Source organism: Cimex lectularius, unplaced genomic scaffold (genome assembly GCF_000648675.2).
Source record: "Cimex lectularius strain Harlan isolate CLEC.00 unplaced genomic scaffold, Clec_2.1 scaffold154, whole genome shotgun sequence".
Classification (NCBI taxonomy): domain Eukaryota; kingdom Metazoa; phylum Arthropoda; class Insecta; order Hemiptera; family Cimicidae; genus Cimex; species Cimex lectularius.
This window is the reverse complement of record NW_019392807.1, coordinates 38856-57550: the sequence shown is the minus strand read 5'-3', so window position 1 is coordinate 57550 and position 18695 is coordinate 38856. Positions and strand designations below refer to the sequence as shown.

At 35.3% G+C, this 18695-nt stretch overlaps 1 protein-coding gene across 4 annotated transcripts in view; it reads right to left on the bottom strand.

Moving 5' to 3' along the window:
- Positions 1-18695, bottom strand: part of LOC106664689 (sodium- and chloride-dependent GABA transporter 1) — a 46839-nt gene that overhangs the window by 8172 nt on the left and 19972 nt on the right. For all 4 annotated transcript variants that reach the window (XM_024228149.1, XM_024228148.1, XM_024228146.1 and 1 more), the window contains 7 exons: positions 16371-16505; positions 16201-16304; positions 13347-13471; positions 13161-13273; positions 12941-13072; positions 12676-12879; positions 12434-12601 (listed from right to left, as the gene is read on the bottom strand). In XM_024228149.1, the coding sequence (XP_024083917.1) occupies positions 12434-12601; positions 12676-12879; positions 12941-13072; positions 13161-13273; positions 13347-13471; positions 16201-16304; positions 16371-16505 (981 nt within the window). The remainder of the gene's footprint in view (positions 1-12433; positions 12602-12675; positions 12880-12940; positions 13073-13160; positions 13274-13346; positions 13472-16200; positions 16305-16370; positions 16506-18695) is intronic.

Genomic DNA, 18695 nt, shown 5'->3' with positions numbered 1-18695 from the left:
ACTTTCAAAATGCCCGGAATGGATGAGCTTTTAGAGAACCATTATTTGAGGTTGTAAATCATGGGTGAGCTATTGCAACTGTCGTTATCCGGAGAAATTTTTGTAAACCAGGCAACGAACCCTGCTTAAATAGGAAAGATTGAGTTTTAGCTATATAAGAATAAAAATTTTCGTATGATGTCTCTAAATAATGCTGTAAAATTTAGGGGAAAAACGACTGATATCAAAAAAAAATCTGAGAAGCATAGAACATATTTAACGATACAATGGCCTTAAAAACCTTCAAATTGATTTGAGGTATAACGCGAGATGGAATTATTTGCAAACTTTAACGTATAAAAATCTTTTTTTAGGCGAGATATCGCGGAGAATTTGTGCGTTTCCAAGATAATTTACTCACATCGCCGATGAAAAAGAAAACCACGAAAACTATAAATTTTTAATTTACATAAAATTTAAAGATTGGTTCCAAAGCGTCAATGCTGGAGCTGATTAGAATCATCGTCATTATGAATAAGGCTTTTAATTGTTCCATTGGAGAAACGAATTCAAAAATTTGTGGCATAAGGGAGGTCAAAGAACGAGTACGAGTAGGGGCTTGCTTAGGACGTAGCCCTGTCTAAACTCAGAGTCGACCGGGAATAGGAGTCAGTGTTGTTTTAAACAGCATAGCCTGGATGGGCAAATAGGGCAGATATATTTTCACAACTTTCATCATATCAGAATGAAAAAGCAAGATTTGCAGTCTCCAGATGATATAAAATTTCAATAATCCTATGTTTAAAAAAAATTGTGTGAAGATTACAGCTTTTTTTAAAAATAATATACCATCCTCTTTGCGATATTAGAAATGTTCTTATTGACGTGAAATATTCAGTTTTACGAATTGTCGATAAGATAACAGATCCTGTTCATTCTGTTTACCAACCCAGCTTCCATCGACGAATAAACATTACAACCCAAATTGAAAATTATTACGAGTGCAATACATTCAATTGCAAAATTTTCTTTCTCATCTCGTCATATCTAGACAGCACCGGTTAAAACAACTGGATAGAGCGAAAAGATAAAATTGATGAATTATTGCGTTGTAAATTAAAAAATTCATAACCTTTCTGGCTTTTATCAATTCTGATTCATTTTAAGCACCCTTTAAAATCATTTAATAACATTGGCAAAATAATTTCCTCTTTTTTGAGGACACAAAGCTCCTTTTTGAGCTGGATTAATTTCAGCCCAGGGGCAAATTATTTTCCTCGGGTCGTCGGTTTTCCACGGTTAAAAAAAAATCATAAACTATTTTGGATTTTATCCAATGACCAAGGTATTGCGACCGTTGGAAAGCTCAATATTTCAACTTTCCGTCTATGCAATTTTTTTTACATTTTATGTCAGTATAATGAAGAAAAATTGAGATGAATTCAACAAAAACTTAGGGGACCGCGGGAGTCAAGATGTCAGCTCTGCTCGTAGACCCAGCATTCGTGAGTTCGATTCCTACCTTCACCCCTGGCACTATCTTCACTTATTTCTTTGGCTAATATGCAAAGTCCATGAAAAAAATTGTCGGCCATTACAAAAAAAACGTACAGAGGCCAAGTTTGGAAGCTTTTAAATCCCTGTAAAGTTTCTTGAGGATCTGTGGAGATTTTTGGAAGTTATCGCATTTCATGATGACCTGATTGTAGGGCTAAATAGGCTAGGATATCTTATCAAGGTTATACTGATGACGTAGTGAGATTATCAATAAAATCAGAGGAGAAGAGTTGAGAAAAAACTGTACCTTTTTATTTTCCCAAAAATTTCTATTGAAATTTTTTCGGTTGATGAAACGAATAACATATTTTTCTCTTGCTAAAAAATATTTTAACCTGCTTTTCTCAGTTAGAAATTAAGCTGGATTAGGCTTAATTTGGGGCTGGGTGTCTTGTGGCGATCTATCTCCCCATTGTTTGGTGTTCCATCTTTAAAAAATTCGTAACTCCGCTGGATTTTATCCAAATTCAACTTTATTACAATCATAATAATAAGTTTAATCTTTCTTCTTTTAGTGCAAGTCAATAAATTGTAGATTTTGCCCTATTATAAATGAGATAAATAAGGATGAATTCAAGACAAACTCTTCGAATTTTATCTTTTTATTACCGTACTGATTTTTTTCACTGAGACCATGTTTGTACCACTAGTTTGTAAGATTTAATCCCCTGTTAAGCTTCATGTGAGTCGGAGGTTTTTTTTTTACGTTATCGACATTTCTGTGATTTTGAAAAAGAAATCTGCATCCGTAAGGCGGAAGCTTTGCGACAAAAACTGTAATTTTTGATTTTCTTAAAAAAAAATATATATATATATATATATTCAGGGTTGTTTCGGGTGCGGAAAATATATCTAAACATTGTTTCCTGCTAAAAGAAAAAATATTTTTTCCTACTTTTCTCACTCACAAATTATGCTGGATTATGCTTAATTTTGGCCTGGTAGCCAAGGGCCATTTTTCTCTCCGATATACGGTGTCCCACGGTTAAAAAATTCATAAATCTTCTGGATTTTAGCAAAATCCAAGTTTATTACAATTGTTAGAAAGCTTAATGTGTCTACTTTCACCCTATGTTAACAATATTTAGATTGCCTCTCATTATAAGTGCGAAAAATAAGGTTGAAATAAAAAAAACCTGTCATATATTTTATACCTTCTATTCTATTGATTTATTTACGGAGACCAAAATTATACCATTGTGTGTAGTTTATATGGTTCTAAATCACTCTGTCTAATGTACATTTTTCTTTTTCGCAAAAAAAAAAAAAATCTTATACAAGGCAAAGATTTTACAAATTGTGATACCGACTTATTAGAATTATTATTTTATCAATACTGCTTTTGGAATCATCAGATTAAAGACATAAAAACAGATTAGAAAATAAAGTGCGTTAATTCGTTCTGTAAGAGGTTTTAGAAACGGAAATTGAATAGTTCAAATAGGGCGATGTCTTCAGGATTTATGGGCTTTGATAGTCGTAATTGGAAGATAAGAAGACCTTTGATTTCATTGAAATAAATTCCATAATCTTCTAATCGAAACAGAAACAAAACAGAGGAATTCAATGATCAACAGTATTTTAAAAATAGATTTAAAAAATTAGAATAACTTATATAGCACTCTGTTTTCGTTTGAAAAATATACACTGCTTCATCATCTTCAAGATTAATTATCCAAGAAGGTTCATTAAAAACGGTCCAGTTGAGAAAAAATTGTTTCTGATGGGAGATTTTTCATAAAGCTTAAATCCTGAAAAACACTAAATTTGTCTAAAAATTAATGGGTTTTAATTTTTTTTTTAAATAAAACAAATTTTCTTTTTTTTTCTTTACAACTTGGACCAAAATAGAAAAATAAACAAAATTAAACAGTCTTTTCTAGACAGTCGAATTCGGAAAATACGCCCAATTGAATCAGGTTTGATAGGTCGAACACCCTCAGGTCATGACGAATTCCCATCGCCTGGGCGTTCCCTGGCCCCTCAAATATTTTACCATCCCAAGATGGATTTTCGTTCTTCTTTTTTTACCTGGGAAAGTTTATTGGAGGAGCCCGTGATGGTTAAAACTGGGCCGATCGAACCGTCCTGTTTTAAATACCGGTCGATAGTCACTTTGGATCTAGGGCCTCCTTTGAATATGAAACTGAAGGGAAGATTAATGCATTTCTTCATAAGCGACATGGAAATCGATCAAACCGGGTGATAATGAAGGGAAAAATATTTTCCTACGAGAAGGCCAAACGTAACAAGACACTAGGGTGTCAACTTAATACTGTACCCCCAGTTTTACTCAAAAATTACTTAACCTATGGTCATTTTTGGTCTGTAAACCATATGGACCAATAATCGTGACGATTTAAAAACTCTTCGAGAAACTAATGCAGAAATTGCTATATCTAAGTCCATTATATTTAGTGGTCTGATTGACAAATTACTTCTTTCAATTAATTAATATTTTTACGTAAAGCCTTGGTTGAAATGAAAAAGTTAGTGTCACGAGCGGGATTCGAACCCACGACCTTCGGCTCAATACGCCTTTGCTCTAACCACTTGAGCTAGCTTGACTTCGACACTAACTTATTCATTTCACCCAAGACCTTACGTAAAAAGATTAATTAATTGAAAGAAGTAATTTGGTCAATCAGACCACTAAATATAATGGATTTAATAAGTAAAACGAAGGATATCTTCACTAACAGATCTCCGTGGCCACTTCATATGTCGCCGAGAATCGAATCCTTATTACACGACATTTCAAAATGGCAAATAGGTGGGAAAGTTCGAAAGGTTGTAGGTTGAAATGAGGATTGGTGTCCGAGTGGATCATAGTCACGGTAGCTCAATTGGTTAGAGCAGCGTATGGAGCCGAAGGTCGTGGGTTCGAATCCCACTCGTGACACTAACTTTTTCATTTCAACCAAGACCTTACGTAAAACGGTTACATCTAAGGTCACAGGCAATTCGTTTTAGTCGTTTGTGTGTGGTTCCACTAAGTCCACGTGGTCCAAGTAAAGTCCAAGATATCATATACTATTCGCTGGAGGAATCGGGGTGTCTATAAATAGACATGTGATTGAGATTTACGATTAAATATGGTTTCACATTATCAGACACGACACGTCGCGGACGCGAAGAGATGCGGATCCGGCAAAACTACAGCATACGTATATTTACCGTTCGGTCAAGACCAAGTTCCTACACGGCAAAGTTTGTTGTGACAGTTTTTTAGAATGTTTTGTCGGTTTTCAATCAAAGAATTGTGCGTGATAACTCTATTGTTGGACGCAGATGAGCAGCTTTAGTGTACATCCCATGATGAAAGAAATGAGGAAAAATTGGGAATTTTGGACCATTTTACCCAATTTAATGGACGACGTATTTCCCTAACGCACTCAATCACTTATCTAAATTCATGTCCAAAACAAGGACTTGAATAATAGCAAAAGTTTACCATACGGAAGTCAAAAACGGGATTGTCGGAGCCTGAAGTTATTGCAAACTATCCTCCGAGGATCCCGTTTAAGACACGTTCCGACATGCACATGCAGGGATACTGTCAGACATGATTTTCTTCACGAGAATGTCGGAACATCTTGTATGACATGCGTCGTGTCTGACAGGTATACCTATAGAAACATGTGTGGTGATTAGTGACCGTTAATCGATATTTATTTAGAAATCGTGAGATGCGGTCTGGTGTGATGTAGGTTTCAGAAAAACATTTTCTTTATCGTGCCAACGTTTCGATCTTTATTGAGATCATCTTCAGGGCCTGGGATTTACAAACATTGATTACATATAACAATTACATTTTGGATGTGGAAAAGTGAATTTATACAATGCAAAATATATTTTTTATATATTCAATCAAAGTATTTCTACTCAAAGTGTTTGTCTTCTGTGTAATTGTGCCATTCTTGCGTGTCGTGTCGAGAGTGCAAGTGAGATTTTGCTATTTTGTGTTTATATACGTTGGATTTTGAAGGGGTGGGGAAGGATGTCGGTATAGAAAAGACATTTTTGTATAAGGCGTCGGCTTCTTTAAGGTGAAAAGAGCCTACGAAGGGAAAAAATGTGTTGGTAATGGTTCGGTCAGATTATCCTTTCAGGATTGTAGAAAGGGATAAAATAGAAAAAGGAAAGCTAAATTGTTGGGAAATTAGACTATGTGAAAAATATTTGACGTGTGGAATGTAATGTGATGATATAGATATGTTATCTGTATTGAATTTGATTAATGATATTGGCGTAGCTGCGACTGAGTTTACATGTATCTGTTCTGTAATTGATGCTGTGTTTATCTCTGTTGATATAAACCAGTTCTAAGAAATTACGTTTATGTTTGTTTTGTTCTGTGTGTAATACTTTGGAAGCAAGAATGGCACAATTACACAGAAGACAAACACTTTGAGTAGAAATACTTTGATTGAATATATAAAAAATATATTTTGCATTGTATAAATTCACTTTTCCACATCCAAAATGTAATTTGAACAAAAAAGGCGAGCCATTTTATTTAAGGTACGAGGAAGTGGATTGTAAAGATAAGGATGGTAAAACACTAAAAAACGAAAAAGGTGAAATACAAAAGTGCACACAATTGAAAGATCAACTGGTTAAAGCAAACAGACCAGAGGTTTTTTATGCTGATAAATTTATATGTAAACAATGTTTGTAAATCCCAGGCCCTGAAGATGATCTCAATAAAGATCGAAACGTTGGCACGATAAAGAAAATGTTTTTCTGACACCTACATCACACCAGACCGCATCTCACGATTTCTAAATAACCTATAGAAACACTTGAAATAATATTTGTGTAGTAGGAACCGCTTTGAATTCGCGACGTGTCATGTCAGATAATGTGAAACCACCGTAAGATTGAAAAATGTGTATTTAGACTTTTGATTATTTACCTTGATGCTGTACTGTCGAAGCCAGGGTTCAAGCATATGAATCGGATTGGAGGTTGCGGATATAAGTAGCAGGATCGATGTGAAGAGGATTGCCGTGTCATCGGCGTATTTGAATGTTAAGGTGTTGGATTTCATTGGGAGATCAGCTATAAAAAAGTAAGGGAGCAAGCTTAAATGGTAAAGATAGAAAACGAAGAGGTGGCTTGGGTTACTTGGAAGTATCGGTTTCTTAGGAAGTACAGTATTTAGGCATAAGGTGGAATAAATAAGGATGCCATTTAGCTTCCACAACAAGTCCTCGTGCCATACTCGATCAAAGGCCTAGGGTATGTCAAGGAAAACACCTTGGCAGTATTGTTTAAGCTCGAGGGAAGTGGTGATGGTGTCGGCAACGCGTGGGCTTGGTGAATAGTCGAATGGCAGCCGCGGAATGATAGTGATTTGGGATAATATTGTTTCGATGTGTAGGCGAAGAAGAAAATCTTTTCAAGTACTTTGACGAGGATATGAAGAAGGCTGATAGGACGATATGAGGAGAAGAGGTGAGTAGGTTTTTTAGGTTTAGGTATCATACGTACGGAGAAGAGTATGGATTGCTCCAAAGGAGAGCAAAATAGGTAGTTCTAAGGACAGCATTGTAAAGGGATGTAATAAATACTTACTTTAGGAAGTTGATGGATATTTCAGGATCACTAGATCATAACCAGGACATTTTTAGGAACATTAATCGTGAATACACAGATAATACACAAGATTTTGTTTTATCTAATTGAGATTTCCTGAAATTTTATTCAGTATTAGTTATTGCAAAACAGTCTTAATAATATATTATTGCTTCAAAGAGTGTGTTGGACAGAGACATGACATGCAAGGAGTATGATGAAAGTTTTATAAATCGCATTCCTGTTGAATAATATTGTATGTACACGATATCCTCAGGGAGAGAAAAAAAAGATCAAACCGTTTACATAACCAAAGCCCAACTTTGATATACATAATTATCATGTGCCGAAATCGACGCTAGGGATATTCAGCCGGCGGGCGATAACAAGCGAGCATTATACTCGTATGTGTTATATAACTAACGGAGAGATATCTCCGTCCCAAATGACGCAGAGTTTTATCACGTTTCAACCTGACCATAATTCTTATGAGGCAAGTGAAAAATTGCCATGATTAACGTTCATAAAAAAAAAGTAGAGAAACCGCACTTGGTCTATTAACCCTGGTGAGGATTGTAAACCGCAGACAATCTTCACAGACGTAATTTTTTCAAAGAAGTTTGAAAAACCCTATTAAAATTAGTCAAGGCGATTATTCAAAAAATCAATCAAAGGATGGGCACGTAGGGAAAAAGATTTGCTTTCAAATGTGTCGGAAAAATGCAATAGAACCCTGCCGGGGTTGCTGATTGAGCAAAGCCGATTTTTAAAACGTAACAAATTTATTAAATTAATAATTAACAGGTAATAACGGACATGAAAACATCTAATGGACTTTCAACCCGAAGGGTTGTTATTCCTCGTTGTGCTGACCCTAGGGTCTATACCTCAGGGAAGTTCACCTATCCGTTATGCGGCTGTGTCACTATTATTTCCCTTAAGCCAGATGCCCAGGAGATCATCGCTAACCAACCAACGAGGTTAGGCTTTAGTGGGTGCTTTTGACAGTTAGGACATTTCAAGTCCCAACGCTTGCAATAATATAAACTAGATTAACTCTAACTCCTACAAAGCAGTCGCACAGATAAATACATTCACACCTATGTATATTGCACTCATTCAGATTAGTCGGCGGAGCACTCGATATTCCTCCTTCGACCTACACACAATGTTAATGATGTAACGTAAATTAGGGATGATGGGGGTAAGGAAAAAAATCCCTCGTCCAACAAAAAGCGGAACCGGGGTCACAGAAACCCGCTACTTTGCCCGAGAGCCATTCTTAAATTCAGCGCATTGCTTGCGCTCTCTGTACAAGTTTCTATTTTGTGAGATACATCAAGCAATATTTCTTTGCATAAGGGGCACCTGCGGGGGCTTTGGCCGTGTGTCAACCGCGTATGACCTATTCTTAATCGGGCTCTAACTAACTTCTACAAAGCAGTCGCACAGATAAATACATTCACACCTATGTATATTGCACTCATTCAGATTAGTCGGTGGAACACTCGATATTCCTTCTTCGACCTACATACAATGTTAATGATGTAATATAAATTAGGGACGATAAAGGTATGGAAAAAATTCCTCGTCCTCAAAAAAGCGTAATCGGGGACACGGAAACCCACTACTGTGCCCGAGAGCCATTCTTAAATTCAGCGGCATGCTTACGCTTTCTGTACAAGCATCTATTTTGTGGGATACATCAAGCAATATTTCTTTGCATAAGGGGAGCAGGTGCCCGTGTGTCAACCGCGTATGACCTATTCTTAATCGTGTTAGGACGATTCATCGTTTCCGGCTCAGGTTTTCGGAGGAAAACATCTAATATTTGCTGTAAAATGTAATTGTAAGACTTTTTTTCTTTTCACTCTAAAGTTGCGTTCAAGCGGAGTCTGTTTTAGCTTGTAGCGTCCTCTGTTAGAATTCGATGGAACCAATCTAAACGCACTGACATTTTAGAAGAAAACATGATTTACGATTTTATATATGTTAAATTATAATAAAAAGTTATTTTTTAATCAAGTATTTAAGTTATTCTGTTTAAGTTATTCTGGAATGATTCAAATTGATTAATTTTTTAAAGAACAAATTAGACTGAAAAAATGTGAAGAAGAAGTGTAAACCCAAAATTTGATCGGATAATTTTTTCCAGGGTGTAAATAATAAAATTATTTTGGAATCGACCCTACTTTGTACATCAAAAGGTACACTATTTTCAGGTAGTTAAGCATGAAGCTGTTTCGTTTGCAGATATATAAGACTTGTTTCGATGGTTTCAGTTTTCCATTTTTTTATTAAATGTAGTTATTAAGTGGTCAGTATATAGGCCTATTTTTTTTTTTTAATTTTTTTTTTTATAATTTTCGCCTGACCTCTGGGTATCCACATCTGGGTTACCTGATCACGTTGTTCCAGGAGCTCCAGATGTATTAGGCCAGCCAGACCATTTTTGACCTATAGTCTTCAGTGCGGCTTAGGTGTACGAACATATATTTGTACAACTTTTAACACTTGAGGTAGTAAAACACGAAGTGGTGACCCGGTTTGCAGTCTCTTAAGATTTGTTCCGATGTCTATGCTGATTCATGGCATAGTTGGCAGTTTTCTGTTTCAGTTTTTCCCAACTTTTAAAAATGTGGTTATTAAGTTGGCAGTGCCCAGTATATGGGCTTAGTATTTTACTAAATTCCTTCCTATTTGCCTTAATTTTTCCTAGAGAGGTAAAACCATACTTTCTGGTCCAAAGTGCACCTGCTTTTGCTAGTTTGTTCATTTGACCGGAATGTGGAGGAGTCAAAGCCTTTAGTGCTTTCTGAGAATATGTCTACACCTTTAAATCCTTTTTAAATATTTATTCTGCGCAGAGTTCTTTTGAATCGTTGAGAATTGGGCGCCTCTTCGCTTTTTTCCCCTAGGTTCTAGTCCTTTCCGAAGTGAATGTAACATTTTGACTTGTTAAATTTGTTCTCATGTCTCTGTTTTTTCAAGCAGATTTTTTTAATGTAGTTATTATTGGGCAATTGGGCAGTTTCCAGTATGAAGGCATATTATTTTACTCAATTTTTGTTTTCATGGTTGAGATGAATTTTTATTTTTTTTAAAGAAGTTGCTTTTGGAATAAGATTTTTCTCTTTGCTGTAAATCGTATTTGTGTGGTTTTGTCCTCATCATGTCACAATTTTACATACTTGAGAGCTTTTTACATTTGAGATGAAACCGTTTCATCAAAAGTTCTCTTTATTTTTACTACTACATTATCAGTATAACCTATGTGGTCTCCTAGCCTATTTAGCTCTATAAACGGGTAGTTCCACATGAAACCTTACAAGGGCTTTAAACTGCACTTACTGACATAAACATGCCCGTTATAAAAAATATAATTAGACATATAAAATTAAACGCTGGAGGAGTTTTGTTGAATTCACCTGTTTTTCTTCCTTATAGTTACATAAAATCTAAACTTTCTTGAGAGTGGAGGAAAGTGGAAAGATTCAACTTTCCAACGGTTGTAAACCGTGGTCAGTGGATAAAATCCAAAAATAGTTTATGCATTGTTTAACCGTGGAACACCGACGTCCGAGAAAAAAAATTACACCCGATTATCCAGCCCACAAATCTCTATTTTCTATTGCTATAAAAATGACACACGGTGACATAGGTTGAAAGGAAAGATTTTTAGCTTTCTAACGGCTACAATACGTTAAATTTGGATACAATCAAGAGGAGTTATGAATTTTTTAACACCGGAACTCCGCTCAACGAAAAATAAATTGTCCACTGACCAAAATTAAGCGTAGTACAGCATAATTTGTGACTAAGCAAAGTAGGCTAAAATATTTCTTTAGCAAGAAATAAAGTTGATATTCTTTTGCAGCACCCGTACAAACCTTTCGATACCAACTTTCAGGAAAATAAAATAATACAGTTTTTCTCAAATCTTTCGCCATCAGAATCACGATTTTTTCTACAAAAATCAGAGAAATGATGATAGCTTTGAAAAAACTTCACTGAACTACAAAAATTTTACAAGCGCTTAAAAATTTTAAAAAACTACATGTATAAATAAATTAAATCCGCAATTTTTTTTTATTACAATCTGTAATTATTATTTACAATATGTAATTTGCGGATACATGAACTATTTACATTGAGGGGAGAAAATAAACAATGTTATCCTCCCTCTTCACTTTGTTTATGTTTTTTTTACAGATTACTCGGAAAGGAGGTCGCGGGGCCATTTCCTCTTAAGACGCCTTATGGGGTTGTAGGGATAGGTTCTATCGGACAGGGCTTGGGCAAGACTATTTGGATGGTGGGAGAGTTTTCTGTAAAACTTGGTAAATTTTTGGGGAATAAATTGTTGGATATAAGGAATTTGAAGGTCGTTGTGGAGGGTAGCATTTGAGACATAATAAGGAGCATTTACAATGGATCTGAGGACTTTAGATTGAAAGGATTGGAGACGTTGGATATTGGAAGGTTTAGCGGTTCCCCACAGTTCTATTCCGTACGTCCAAATCGGTTGTAGTAGTGTTTTGTAAATTGTAAGTTTGTTTTTTGTCGATAGTTTAGACTGTCGTCATAAACGTCTGTGCAGTAGACCATACCGTCTGTTTAAGTTTTGTCGTGTCAGTCGTGTATGTTGATTCCACGTTAGTCGTGAGTCTAGGTGGAATCCAAGGTAGCGAACGCAGTCGGATTTGGGGATAGGAACGTTGTTGTAGTATATTAAAAAATATAATGTTTAAAGAATTTTTGTTCAATTCATCATGATTTTTCTTATTTATAGTGATATAAAGTGTAAAAATTGTTGACATCTTCTAATAGAAGAAAGATTAAACTGTCTAACGATGGTAATAATTTTTTTTTAAACCGTTGAACATCGGACATCTAAGAAAAAAGCCCCTGGCTATCCAGCCCAAAAAATTATATTTTTCGATTACTATAAATCATATTTAAAGTGTTTAACGTGCTTAAAACGAATCTGAATTGTTTTTTTTTAAATATTTTTTCGGCCTACTTTGCTGAAAGCGTCTATTGGTTTTTGAACATTTTTACATATTTAATATTATTTAATACAATCATACATCATTATTTTATTATTTTAAGTTAACAAAAATAAATATAATAAACTTGCTGTATATCATAAACTTGAAATACATGCACAAAAATAACCAAAACGAAACAGTTTCATTAAAATCCTGCATCTCTCGTCCGTAGCCTCTTCAGCTTATCCACATCCAAAGAGTTTCGAAACTATCAGAAGTTTGATTTGCGTTTTTCCAAATTTTTTTTTAATTATACGAAAACTCACCGTGTTGAAGTCACCTGGGGTGTTAAACCAAGACCAAATCATGTAACCCGGTATGCAAAGCATAGACGAAAGCGCTGTCAGCCAGCCAAAAGCATGACTCCACCATGGGTATTCATAGTCCAGGTACTTAATCGGCGTCCACTGCACTAAATTAAATACAAATGTGCCCTAAAAAGCAAGTCATATTCAAAAACAAACCGAACCAGAATAGCTGTATTTTTTGTTTTATTTTTCAAACTTACAATGCAAATAACTGGAGTCGCGAAGACCCAGCAGAACTTCCATCCACCCCATGGATAGTAGCCGATCATCTCTTTAATCCCGTCATAAAATCGGTTGACGCCAAAAGCCCAGGAGATAGCAATGCATTCAAAGAATATGAGAAAGAGCAAGCAGAAACCGCTTACGGCGTAAGAATCTAATATTTGAAACACGTACATACCACCCTGAAAAATGTAAAGCAGTTTAAACATGTTTCAAACTGGAAAATTTATTTAAAAAACTCACCTGTGATATACATGAAAAGCCGACTAGATATGACAATATGCACACTATCCCAATAAATATTTCTTTCCTCCTCCTGAGGAGTTGTGGCCATTCGTCTACCATGGCAGTTATGAAACCTTCCATGGTGCAAAACTGAAAAATAAAAATTTTATTAATTTTTAAACTATTTAGCTTTGTTCGATGAATAAGGGGTTGGGACGATTTTGTTATTCTTAATTACCTGACTGTCTAAACCTATAAATAATAGCATGATGAAAAATAAACACGACCAGAGAGGGGCTCCTGGAAGCTGAAGTACTGCTGATGGATAAGCTAAGAAAGCCAATCCTGGACCTGGAAATTCAAATTATTGTCAACTCTGATGAGTTTTATTTGTCTTAGGGTAAAAACTTTGATTGAAATTTACCTGACGCGGCTACTTCGCCGACAGGCTTTTGCTGTTCATGCGCCATAAAACCGACGACGGAAAATATTACAAAACCTGCGAACATGCTGGTCCCAGAGTTCACACAGCATACGATCAAAGCATCTCTGAAAGAGAACAAAAAAAAAATAGAAAAACCCTTGCATTTTTAGAAAATTGCACCACTTCGACTAAATTTCAAATGGCGTCGGGTTAACACCGCCCATAAACAATAAAAAGACTGAAAGGCCGAGTGCTCCTGGTGCGAAAGCTTAAAAAATGGAAAAGATTTTTTAAAATCTAGAATAAGAAAATAATATGAAATATTGCATTAAATGAGATTATTTACATAAAAAGTTACAAAAGGAATAGATGCGTCCTACTGGACAGAGTAGGACAAAAAAATATGTTTTCAAAAAATTAGTTCGAATTCAAATTAAGCGCACTTTAAAGTTCTTATACACAATTTTTTATAGAAATCGAAAAATAGGTATTTTTGTGCTTAATTAACGGGGGAGGGGGGCAATTTTTCGTCATAATTAATGACTGGCAAAAGTAAACTTCGCCTCCGTAATAAAAATTAAATTAAATTTAAAAAAATTAGAACTGCTGTTAAAAACAAAAATGTTTGAAGATGTTTTGTTGAATTATATCATATATTGCTCATTTACAATGATATAAAATTTAAACATTGTTGACACACTTCAAAAGAAAAAAGATTAAGCTTCTTAAGCTGGTTGGTTTTGGATAATTTTTTAACCGAGGAACAACAGACATGGTAAAGAAAAAAATTGCACCCGGCTCAGGCTACTCTGTCCAAGCTCAAGCATAATCCAGCATAATTTGTGATTGAGCAAAGCATGTTAAAAGAAAAATTAAACAAGAAGGAAAGATGGTATTCGTTTTCCTCACTCCACAAAAAGCCTAAATACAGTTTTTTAAGAAAATCAAAAATACAAATATTTCTCAAATTTTTCGCCTTACCATTGCCTGAGATTTTTTTTCCAAAATGACAGAAATGGTGATAACTTTTAAAAACCTACCAATCCACCAAAAACTTCACTAGGGCTTAGTATATAAGCACAAATAAACTTTGCCTCCGTAAACAATTAGCAGCGCAGTTAAGAAATAAAATGTTTAAAGGGTTTTTGCTAAATTCATCCTTATTTTTGCATTTGCAAGTAATAATTTGGAGTTGGGATAAAATTCAGAGGAATTATGAAGCCCAAATTTAAGCATAATCCAGTACAATTTGTGACTAAGCAAAACAAAGCTGATATTAGTTTCTCGCACTCCAAAAAAAATTGAATGCAGATTTTTATGGAAACAAAAAATATACAATTTTCTCAAATCTTTCGTCTTACGAATGGCAGAGATTTGTTTCTTGAAAATCACAGAAATACTGATACAATAAAAAAACCACCGATCCGTAGGAAACTTCACAGGACCTTAAAATTTTATGAAGTAGACGAAGTGGCACAAACTTGGCCTCTGTGAAAAAATTAGCACCTTAGTAAAAATAAAGAAATAAATTTTTCGATGAATTTTTGTTGAATTTCATTTTATTTTTCTTATTTATAATGACTTTAAATCTAATTGCAATAAAGTTGGATTTGAATAAAATTCAGATGAGTTATGAGTTATTTAACTGTACAAATTCGGACATCTAAGAAAAAGTTGCCCCCAGCCGAAAAATTTAAGGGTCTGTAATTAGGTGTTTAATAAGAATTCGAGTTTTTTAAACAATTGATGTCCGAGTGGTCGAGGTCACGATAGCTCAAGTGGTAGAGCAGCGGCGTATCTAGCCGAAGATCGTGGGTTCGAATCCCGCTCGTGCCATTAACTTTTTTTCATCTCAACTAAAAACCTTAATTAATTGTAATGATTTAATTGGTCAAGCGGACCACGAAATTAGTGAATTTTTAAACAATTTTTTTTGGCTAACTTTACTACAAGTGTTTTAATTTTTATTATTTTACGGCCAAGCAAAATAGGTAAAACAAAAATTAGGAAGAAACGAAGTTGATATTCGTTTTCTGCAGTCCGAAAAACCTCTGAATACGGAAAAACAAAAAATAATGCTTCAATAATCGTTTGCCTTCCGAATGCCTAAGATTTTTATTATTAGATTATTTGTTAAAAATAACGGAACTTGTGAAAACTTTGAAAAACTGATCTACAGGAAACTTTACAAGGGCTTAAAATTTTATAATCTACGCACAATGGCAGAAACTCGAATAAATTTGAACCGCTAAAATTTTTGAACAGTTTATTGAATTCATCCTTATTTTTCTCATTTATGATAACATATAAACATTGTTGACATAAATCCATTACATTTAATGGTCCGATTGACCAAATAACTTTTTTCAATTAATTAATCTTTTTATGTAAGGTATTGGTTGAAATGAAAAAGTCATTGTCACAAGCGGGATTCGAACCCACGACCTTCGGCTAGCCTTTGTTGACATACTTTAAAAGAAGAAAGATTAAGATCGATTGTGATAAAGTTGCATTTGGATAAAATAAAGAACAGTTATGGATTTTTTAATGGGAACACCGGACATCGGAGATTTTAAAAAAAATTACTGCCGCCGAAGAATCCAGTCCAAAAATGACTTTTTTGCTGTAATAATTCGTATTTAAGGATAGGGTGGTTAACACGAATCCGAATTCATTTTTCAAAAACCACCTTTTTTGGCTGATTGTACTGAAAGAGTGTAACGTAATAAAACAAATAAATCGATATATAATAAGCTTGGAATACGAGCGCAACGAAGGTAGAAAACCAATTTTTTTCTCGGCTCATAGTGCAAGTAATTTTTAAATATATTTATTTATAATATATTGGCCTTACTTATAAACGTTGTTGGTGAATTTGTTGTAGCTTCCTAAAGCGACGAGAGTTCCTAGGCCCAAACCGTACGAGAAAAAGATTTGGGTGACAGCATCTATCCATACCTGAAATCGAGAGCAGATTCGTTCGCATTAAAAATTAAATACGATTTACCTCCCGACATACTCTACCTGAGAATCGTTCAGTTTTGAAAGATTAGGACTGATGTAGAAATAAATCCCCTCGGCCGCACCCGGAAGGGTAATTCCACGAATGAGAAGGACGGTTAACAGGAAGTACGGAAAAAGGGCAGTGAAGTAAACGACCTGGAAGTGAAAAAAAATTGAATTTTCTTTACGATTAAACATGATTTAATAATTTTTCATGTCGATAAAAAGCCTCAAGGAGAAATCTATCTAGCCTCGTTTCCTTTAAATCGTGCTGTCCAATTTACTAGTCAAGTCACCTCGCGAGGAAGCATACAAGGGCTTTTAAATTGTCCCTTTGAAATTTTAATTTAACAATAGCTACTTGAGGTGAGAACTTTAATTAGCACACCCTTCGTACTTCCAACCAATTATTTCTAACAATATGTAAGTGGATAGGGCGTCCGATTCGTATATCCCAAGTGGTTCTGGGTTCGAATCCCGGTATAGCTGGTTTTTAAATTTTTATTTCAGAATGATATGAAAAAATGGCTTGGAGTTAAGCCTTCCAGTATAACAGAAACCACTTTACTTTTTCCTTTTTGTAAATATGTATTTTCGTCAAAAATTCAACTGAATGACTTACAACTGGCCTGATTTTCATATTGGTCAGCAACAGTGGTGGTAAAGGTGATATCAGAAATTTTAGGTGCGACGGTCTACTCGGTTTAATCGAAACATCAACTTTCAAATTTTGTCTTTTAGCTAAGACGAACACTGGGTTCCTGGCGTTTCCCTTGGAATTTTTTGTTATATTTAATTTGAATGAAAAGAATTTCATCAGGAATTTTCGTCGTAAATTTCGTCTATCGTATCCTTCAAAATAACACGCCTTCTTCTGAAGATGGCGAAAAGCCGAAAAGCGCCTGCCAGACCAAAACAGCAGCAATGACAGAACTACATCTTTCTGACCAAATTACGGGTTCATCACCCCGCTATACTCAAAATGGAATTTTACAATATAAAACAGAAAACCTGGATACAGTATGTATTGTATGTATGTATTGTGTTAGTATATTACTGAGACACACCACTGAGGATGGCGAGAATTTGAAACAAGTCAGAAGGATAAATCAAGCAAATATAAGGAGACCGGGATGATCGGAAGCGACCAAATTACACGTTTATCAACTGCTGTTTAGAAAGGGAAATTTACAATGTTACACAGCTAGCCGGAGTAAATTAATGTCACTGAGACCTACCACTGAGGATGACGGGAAGCTAAAGCGCGTCGTGCGGACCAAATCAGCAAATATAGACCAGCATGATCGGAAGGAAATAAATTACAGGTTTATCACCCCGTTGGATTTGAAATGGAATGTCACTCCTTAATAGGGCTAGCCAGGGTAAGTTATAAAGTCGGATGGACCAAATTCAGCAAGTTATAAGTTATAGTTAAACCAGCTTGATCGAAAACGTCCACATTACACATTCATCACTCCACTGACAATAAAATGGAATCTCACAATTTAATAAAGAATAACGGGGGCGTCGGTGGCCGCAACGGTTTAGGCGTTGACACGGCGCTCATCACTGTAAGGTGAAGGTCCCGGGTTCGAATCCAGCGACCCTGCATTCGAACCCGACATACTTACAAATGGGCTTTTTTTTCAAAAATATGACCTCTGCTGTTGCGAACCCTCGTAAAAAAAATTTTAAAAAATAATAAAGATTGTTAGGCTAAGTTATTATCACTTACACCCACTTCTGAGGATGGCGGGAAGTTGAAACAAGTCGGATGGACCAAATTAGTATTATAAAGCCGAAATTCAGTTAGAAAAAAAACATAAATACAGTCATCGTTCTATCCTTAAATTGTGTTGTCATCAATAGCAGGCGTACAAATATTCTTATCCATTGATTAAGGATTCTCTCTGTTTTAGTTTATGTATCAATATTTCATCTTTGGCTTGAGGAAGGTCAAACATAGGCCGAAAACGTGCCAGTTGATAAATATTTAACAGCTGACAACCCTGTGGTGACGGCGATCAAAACATGGTGCAAAGAGGCCAAATTAAAAATTGCTCCTGACAAATGCCAATCGCTATTGCTAAAAGGCAAATTAGGTACAAGCCCCGTGATTAAGATCGAAGGGAAAAGAATCAAGCTGAGCGAAAAGGTAAAGTACCTAGGCATAGTTTTGGGAGAAAGGCTAAGTCCTACAAACCATGCCATCAAGATCAGAGAAATGACGAGATGCGTCTTCTCGAAACTAAGCTCGATCGCGAAATCAAAATGGGGGCTGAGTCCAAGGGCGCTCTCTTTCACTTACAAAAGCGTATACCTGCACCCCTGGGGCTTAATTGGAAA